Source organism: Cariama cristata, unplaced genomic scaffold, assembly GCF_000690535.1.
Source record: "Cariama cristata isolate BGI_N322 unplaced genomic scaffold, ASM69053v1 scaffold13204, whole genome shotgun sequence".
Classification (NCBI taxonomy): Eukaryota; Metazoa; Chordata; class Aves; order Cariamiformes; family Cariamidae; genus Cariama; species Cariama cristata.
This window is the reverse complement of record NW_009614722.1, coordinates 6507-13893: the sequence shown is the minus strand read 5'-3', so window position 1 is coordinate 13893 and position 7387 is coordinate 6507. Positions and strand designations below refer to the sequence as shown.

Sequence of the window (7387 nt, the reverse complement as noted above, 5' to 3'; positions counted from 1 at the left end):
ATTTCAGCAGCCGCATTCTTGTGAATGCGTAATAAATTACTAGATACAAAATAATAATGTTGCCAGAACAGTTGTGAGTAATGAGTAAGTAAATCCTGGTTTCTATCTTAATTTAACAATTCAACACCAGCACTGCAGACAACAGGGTAAATTGGTATCAGACGAAATTCCAAGGAATTGAGTTATATTAAGAATTAATCAAGATGAGGAGGAGCCTAGTAGCTTCACCAGTAAAACATGTCAGCATTTGCCAGAAAGAAACCACCTGCTGCTATTAAGAAATCAGTTTGAAAATGTGATCCTCTTTCAAGACAAATTTGGGTTTATTTTTAAGTCATTGGAAGTTAACTGGCTAACATACAGCTAGTATTCAGATTTTCCCTTGTGTAATTGCTTAGAGCAAGCCAAAGACAAAAAACAAAACACCAACAAAAATTCTTGGAGAACACTGTAAAAAGCAGCAACGTATTACACAAACACTACTTTAACATCTGTGCTGGAAGCAGTGGTTATAGGAGAGCAACTCCCCTTTTTCCTTTTTCAGCTTCAGTTTTTTGAGTCAAGGCTAAGAAATGTTTGCAAGAGAATAAAAAGGAAGTCTTCATATTTCTAATTCTAGAGTTAAAAAAAGAAGACCATATCAAGTCTATCAATCTTTACAGCTTTCATTCAGTTTTATAAAAAAATATAGCATTTTATAAATCCATAATAGAATATAGATGCCAAAACAACATACACCTACAGTTCTGCTTCAGTAATATCCTCATCAGGGCAACAATAGTATTCCACAAAACAGATCTGTCCATCTTCATTCCTAATCATATACTGCAGTGAAAGAAATCCTTGAGCATCTGTTCGAATGGAGACTTTACAAGACAAAGCCAGTGCTTTTGTAGATGGTTTAAGTAAAGAAATCTTGTATCTGCAGGGAAAAAAGAAAAGTAATCTGAAAAAAATACACTGTACAGAGAGGCACTGAAAATTACTCCAAATTAAAGCCACAGGATAACTAAAAAACAATTAGCAACATGCTAATTTGATCTAATTTGATCTTTTCCTGGTAACAACATTGGACAGACATTATCATTGCTTAGTATCGTTTATGATCACACACAGAGACTTTTATCAGATGGGAAGTACTTTTTTTGCCTCCATACTTGTGAAATAAATGTTACAGTAACACAAAAACAGTTTTTTAAACTTTCCAGCAAGAACACGTGAACTGCCACAGAAGGCACTGATCACAGACTTCCTAACCTGTTTGTCTGGGTCTGGTTACAGTGGAATGCTTCCATCAAATCAGAGTCCTTAGGGTAGTCCAGATGTGCACTTCCTGCATTTCCAAAAGTGGATAACCTGGAAGGCAAAAGTCACCATCTCAAAATACCTGATCACAGCCCTCTAAAAACTCAACAGAATGAGTCATCTTGCATAACGCAATAGCTGTTTCACAAAACAGTATTTTTTCTGTTGCTTTATTTAATTAAAAATGCTAAACCATCTGCATCAGTGTCACATTTACCTGGTTGTCAATATATTCATTACTATGTTAATTAGATTACATATTGTGATTTGCTACACTCATTACAATTCTTCTTCAAATAAAGCAATATTCTAAAATAGCTCCCCCTTCTTCATCCTGAAAACTTCCAGTCCTTACCAATGGAGGCCAAACATGAATATTTGATTAGAAATTGTAGTTTCCAGTACCTGAAGTAGGGTTTATCTGGAGACATGGTAATCTGCAGAACTTCACTGGTCATATCCAGTTCAGCAAATGCTTCTCGTAGCCCCTCTGACTGCAGGATAATTTTATTAACAACCTTTGTACTGCAGAAATCAAAGTCTAACAACTCATCAGGTTCTTGAGTGTTAATTTTGCACACTGTCACTACTCCTCCTTCTTCCAAGAACAGCATCAAGGGATAACCATAACCACGGTAACACATCCTAAGGGCCGTTGATGTTCCTGAAAAAGACAATGAAATATACATTCTTCAGAGTGCTAGCTAGCACATCTGATCACTTTAGAAAATTCACATTTTGCTGGCATATCGGGCACAGATCAATTTGATTTAGCATGTTTGGTCCAGAGTCCAATACACTAGTGCAGCACGCCTAGCGCAGCCTCCTAGATGCCCTATGAAGCGCTCACAGTTATGCAGCAAAATTGTAAGATTTATATGTAGACACCAGTTCAATTCTTCCACGTACCAAATGGGTAACACTAGCATGACAATGAAGCTGGATATGCTACAAATAGTTTAGTGGAACTGGAATATCCTCCATGGTCCTGAGGCTCTCTCTGGCTCACACTATCCTTCTTTACTAATCTTGTTACTTTTGCAATCCAAACTGAAGTTAACGCAGCTTAGCTTGCATTATGGTCACATCCTCCTTCTCCTAGGTAAGTATAATCTGAATGTTTGGACTCCCAAAATCAGGGCGCTGTTTAGTACAGTTGACTTAGGTCTTTAGCTTAGAGTCACAACAGAAACAGCAGAGGAATGTGGAGTTCAACACACAGCTGCAACAGTAGGACTGTCCAAAAACTCTGTCATGGTATCATCCTGCTCCCTGTGAGTACACAATGCATCCTGTAGCATCCGTACAGTCATGCTAATTTGTAGTTATTTTTGCTTGTGAAAATATTTTTTGAACAACCATCAACTAAAAAAAAGAATTAATTTATAGGAAATAAAATTTGCTAAGACTTGGGGTTTTTCTGTTTAAACAAATGGGTTCATGTAATTCAATATCAGTGTACATAATTGTGAAGGCAGCTTCCCACACACCTCTGTCACTTAAAAGAGAACAAACAGGATCAGTAATACAGTCTACTTGACTTTTGTAATTCACACACTTGATAAGCAAGACCTAAAGTGCTCTTACAGCACCTGAAGCGCTACCCAATCCAGCTGCAGAATTCTTGTGAGACCTTAGAGAAGTATCATTCCTCAGTACCTTATCTGCAAGCTGGAGATAATACTCACAAAACAAACGCAAGTGTAGCCTGAAGAAGGGAAGGAACAGAAGGTGCCATATAACAGCTATTGCACTGGGAGCAGGAGCACAGTGAACTGATGGTGCTACCTGGAACCCCTGCAGACTTCTTCAAGCCAAGTAAATCTGCACCAGAACGTCTCCTAATTCACACATACATTGTTAATGTTCCTGAGGTAGCTGGATGTTCCAGGGTTGTACAAACCACAGAAATATTGGAAAAGAGATTACATGTATTACTAAGTTGATACAAATTTTTTTGTTAGCAAGACAAACTCCAAGCTACACCTATACTGTCTCTCAGTGTGCTGATCTCTGCTACAGTTCACAGCAATTAGTGTGTCTTGTAAGCCCAATGTGGATCCCCTGTGGCCTTAAGATGTACTGACAGCTTTTGTGCTTTTTCAGCTCAAACTGGCAGGTCTGGCAAGAGGCTGCCCTAGCTTGCCCAAGCAGTAGTCTTTTAGCCTGATGCTGGCCACTTAAAAGCACGTGACAGTGTGAAGCACCGTCCCTAGTAGAGGGAACCTGGGTGCTCCCTACATCCATACTGACTACCCTGAATCGGCTGCAGAGGAACTATTCTGCCAGTTGTAGCTGGGTTTTCCCCTCAAGTGAAGGGTGCTGGGGAACAAATTAGCATTTGTGTGACATGGGTGATCTGGGTCCTGGACTGAAAACAGATCGACAGGAAAGGGAGTCATGGCACGTCAGTCCTACGGTATAGCACAGGCCTCAGGGTCAGAACTCCAGCCTATACATCACACAACTTGCCAAAGATGCCTGAACAAATTACTTGACATGTTTTCTTATCAAGATTACAGAAGCTATTTGATATCTTCAGCCCCAAACCAGAGCAAGGGTAGAAGCTGGGGCTGTTCACTGGACCTCATGCCACAAAATGGTTCTCTCCCAAAACAAGTGGTTCTTTTGTGCCTTACACAGATTCAGGAAACATTGTCTTCATAGGAAGACTCCTCTGTTTTTCAGTTATCCCAATAGCACCACACAGACAAATACCTTTATTCCATCTTCCAAACTGAATCAGCCTCCTTTAGCCTCTCCTGCTTCAGAGGTCCCTGACACACTGGTGAGGCTCACATCCATCAGCTCCTTTCTTGTCTCCACTGACTGTTACCACAGCACACACTTGTATTAGCTTAAGAAAACAGGATGGATCCTGCTTAACAGCAATAGCTGCCATGCTCAGAAGGACTTAAGGTGAGGAAGTCAGAAGTTTTTCCAAGACTGGAAACCTCCCTACAGTTTTGTACAGGTTCCACTATGTGATTACAGGCAATACACATACACTGTCAAGGTAAATACCCACGATACCTGGCAAAGAACTGGTGCCAAAAATGGTCAAGCAGTCGAGAAGAACAGACAAATTGATTCGGAATGTCACCGATTCCTCCTGAACAGCAAATTCCTGAAAAATTTCTGCCTGAGAGAGAAAGGAAAGAGATGAAGAGAGGGAAGTTTCTGCAGTTGTTTTACAGTTTACACTTATTTCCTTAAATTCAGCACTTTCCCTTTCAGAGATCTGTGCAATACAAAGTGATTTCTACACGTAATAGAACATCGACTAAAGAAAAACGGTTCTTCAACCTCAGAACTGATGAAGTAAAATCAGGTCACAGTTGAAACAAAGTAGCATGGCATAAGCATGAGAAATGTAAACACTTGTCTTTCATAGCTGTAAAACTAAGCTACAAATGTTAAAGCCTAGCCCGCCTACTTCTGGTGCTGGAAACATTCAGGCAATTACACAAGGTATCACCCTTCTCCAGAAACATTACTTACTTCCTTTTCCTCATTCGGAGCATGAACAAACATTTCAAATAACAAAAATACGTAAGAATGGAACACAACATGAAATGAGTTCACCACACTGAAATGCGCTGAAACATGCCTTTGACTAGTCTGTAGGGGTAATCTACTCCAGGCTACCCCGTTTGCCATAGGGCACTAGCTGCTTTGTGGTAACTCAGAAATAAAGCAGGGTGATGTGAGGTGCTTTTGAAAAAGCAGTTACACATTTTTATTGGCAGTCAAGAGAGCAAAGCACATCCTGGGGTGCATCAAGCACAGCATCACCAGCCGGGCAAAAGAGGGGATCGTCCCCCTGTCTTCAGCCTTGGTGCGGCCTCACCCTGAGCACTGGGTGCAGTTCTGGGCACCACAACTTAAGAAGGTCATGAAGGTCCTTGAATGTGTCCAGAGGAGGGTAACAGAGGCGGTGAGAGGGCTGGAAGGCATGTCCTGTGAGGAGCGGCTGAGGACTCTGGGCTTGTCTAGTTTGGAGAGAAGGAGGCTGAGGGGCGACCTCATTGCTCTCTGCAGCTTCCTGAGGAGGGGACGTGGAGAGGGAGGTGCTGAGCTCTTCTCGCTGGGACTCAGTGACAGGACGTGTGGGAATGGTTCAAAGCTGCACCAGAGTAGGTTCAGACTGGACATTAGGCAGCATTTCTTTACTGAGAGGGTGGTCAAACACTGGAACAGACTTCCTAGAGAGGTGGTCTACACCCCATGCCTGTCAGTGTTTCTGAGGTACTTGGACAATGCCCTTAACAACAGGCTTTAACTTTTGGTCAGCCCTGAAGTGGTCAGGCATTTGGAACAGATGACCGTTGTAAGCTCCTTCCAACTGGAACTATTCTGTTCTATACTTGACAGCTCAACACTGTCAAAGGAACCTCCAATCACTGGTCCTCTGCTCCAGCCCATATGTGCCCACTGCTTAACTTTCACTAGCACGCGCTGGTCGCTTCATGAACCACTTTAACTCACTCAAATACCAGAAAGCTAACCAAACAAATACAGCACTGATATAAACAAGGACCGTGCAGCAAGAAGCAGGAGGAAGCAAGGGGAAACGCATGAACAGGGAGCCTCAGGCTTCTGCCCTTTCACACACAGCTCAGGCTGTGGTTTCACAGATAGCAAAGACACAGACTCTAAAGAGAAGGGTAAAATTACTACCATAAAATATTCCTCACCCCTTCCATTTACATCTCCAGTACCATACATGCTTTCAAAAACAAGAACCAGCATGATGTCTCTTCTTATGAACAAAGCATTTACAAGTCGGATAGGTATTAAATACAAACAAATAAACAAAACCACTCAGAAAGTAAACAATTGTTAAAAGATGAAAAAATTAAAAGTGTGCCTTAAAAAATTAAAATGAAGCAAAATCAGCAGTCACAGCTACAAAAGAAGTAGCAGAAAAGCAAGCAAAGCTGCTTTTGATCTTACATTAAATGCAAGTTAAGAAGAAATAATTTAGATTGCTATTTAAAGCTGCCTATATGTACAGTTCACTGTAGCTGAGATGCTCTGTCTGCACATAACCCCTCAAGCATCCTTTCTGGGCAAAGTTCAGCACAGGTAGAATTAGAGAGTGAAAGGTGCAGATCACCGCTCCAGTCTTGTGATGAAACACGTTTCTGCCCTGTGTTTGGAAGCTCTCAGTTTAGCCCAGCATCTGTGAATTGTACTCCCTTTCAGAGAATTTTTAAATTCAACTTTTTGTCTTTCGGATGAAACATAATAAAAGTACTCAAAGACTGACAGATACTTTATGAACTTGCTCATGCATCTAAGAACGGTTGGTCAGAAGGAGCAGTGGGCTTAGCAGGTGCCAGTACATTAAACAAGGGTGCAAGCTCATCACAAAAGCAGGCATGCATAAACAAACTAGGCACTGAGCTCGGTCTTTCAATAGCACAGACATCTCATAAATGACCACAGCCTCATCACAGCACTTCCTTCACGTCAGATCCCCACAGCTATGTCGTGGTTTCAGTAAAGTCTCCCCTTCTCTGCGGGTAAACTTGCTGTAAAACTCCTCTACCACGTAACTGGGGCCTTTCTAAGGTCTCTAACAGCGGTACCAGCCCCTCCGCACCGCTAACGCCGGGGAGGGGTTGCCTCGCCAGCAGCAGCCTGGCCTGCAGCCCGGGCGGGGGGCGCAGCGCCCACCTGGATGAAGGCGTTGGCCTGGATGCATTTGGCGTCCTCCACCGTCACCCTGAGGCCGTTGGCCGTGGCGAAGCAGGTAGCGTGGTCCTGGAAGTGGACGGCCCTGAGGAGGCTGGAGAGGTGGCGGGCGTTGTCCAGGCTGGCGGCCAGGACGTACGGCTCGCCGCTGGCAGGCGGCTGCGCGGACAGCGGCATGGCGCCCACTTCGCCGCTCCCACAGCGCTTCCGGAGGAAGCCGGAAGTGCAAGGGACGGAAGTGCGAGAGGACCGGACGCCCACACGAACCGGAAGTGCAAAGGGGCCGGAAGTGCGAGCGACTGTGGGCACGGCGTGGTGCCATCGAGATGGCGGCTGCCAAGAGAAAGCATGATGGCTCGGATGTGCGTCCGCCGGGACGGGT

The 7387-nt window shown here is 43.4% G+C and overlaps 2 protein-coding genes across 2 annotated transcripts in view; one reads left to right on the top strand and one right to left on the bottom strand.

Moving 5' to 3' along the window:
- Positions 1 to 657: 657 nt before the first annotated feature.
- RAD1 (RAD1 checkpoint DNA exonuclease) lies at positions 658 to 7182 on the bottom strand. Its single transcript, XM_009699541.1, has 5 exons — positions 6988 to 7182; positions 4339 to 4447; positions 1711 to 1969; positions 1258 to 1356; positions 658 to 922 (listed from the first exon to the last, which is right to left on the bottom strand). The coding sequence occupies exons 1-5, from the start codon at positions 7180 to 7182 to the stop codon at positions 739 to 741; spliced, it is 846 nt and encodes a 281-aa protein (XP_009697843.1). The 3' UTR covers positions 658 to 738.
- A 149-nt stretch (positions 7183 to 7331) lies between these two features.
- Positions 7332 to 7387, top strand: part of BRIX1 (BRX1, biogenesis of ribosomes, homolog (S. cerevisiae)) — a 6277-nt gene continuing 6221 nt past the window's right edge. The window contains exon 1 of the mRNA XM_009699540.1: positions 7332 to 7356. Coding sequence (XP_009697842.1) covers positions 7332 to 7356 — 25 coding nt within the window. The remainder of the gene's footprint in view (positions 7357 to 7387) is intronic.

What these genes read in the sequence shown, in the direction of transcription:
- RAD1 (XM_009699541.1), bottom strand. Translation starts at nt 7,182, where the DNA reads ATGCCGCTGTCCGCGCAGCCGCCTGCCAGCGGCGAGCCGTACGTCCTG. An exon ending in AGGCCAACGCCTTCATCCAG is followed by an intron (nt 4,448 to 6,987) that starts GTGGGCGCTGCG and finishes TTTCTCTCTCAG; the next exon opens with GCAGAAATTTTTCAGGAATT. An exon ending in AACCAGACCCAGACAAACAG is followed by an intron (nt 923 to 1,257) that starts GTTAGGAAGTCT and finishes TTTTCCCTGCAG; the next exon opens with ATACAAGATTTCTTTACTTA.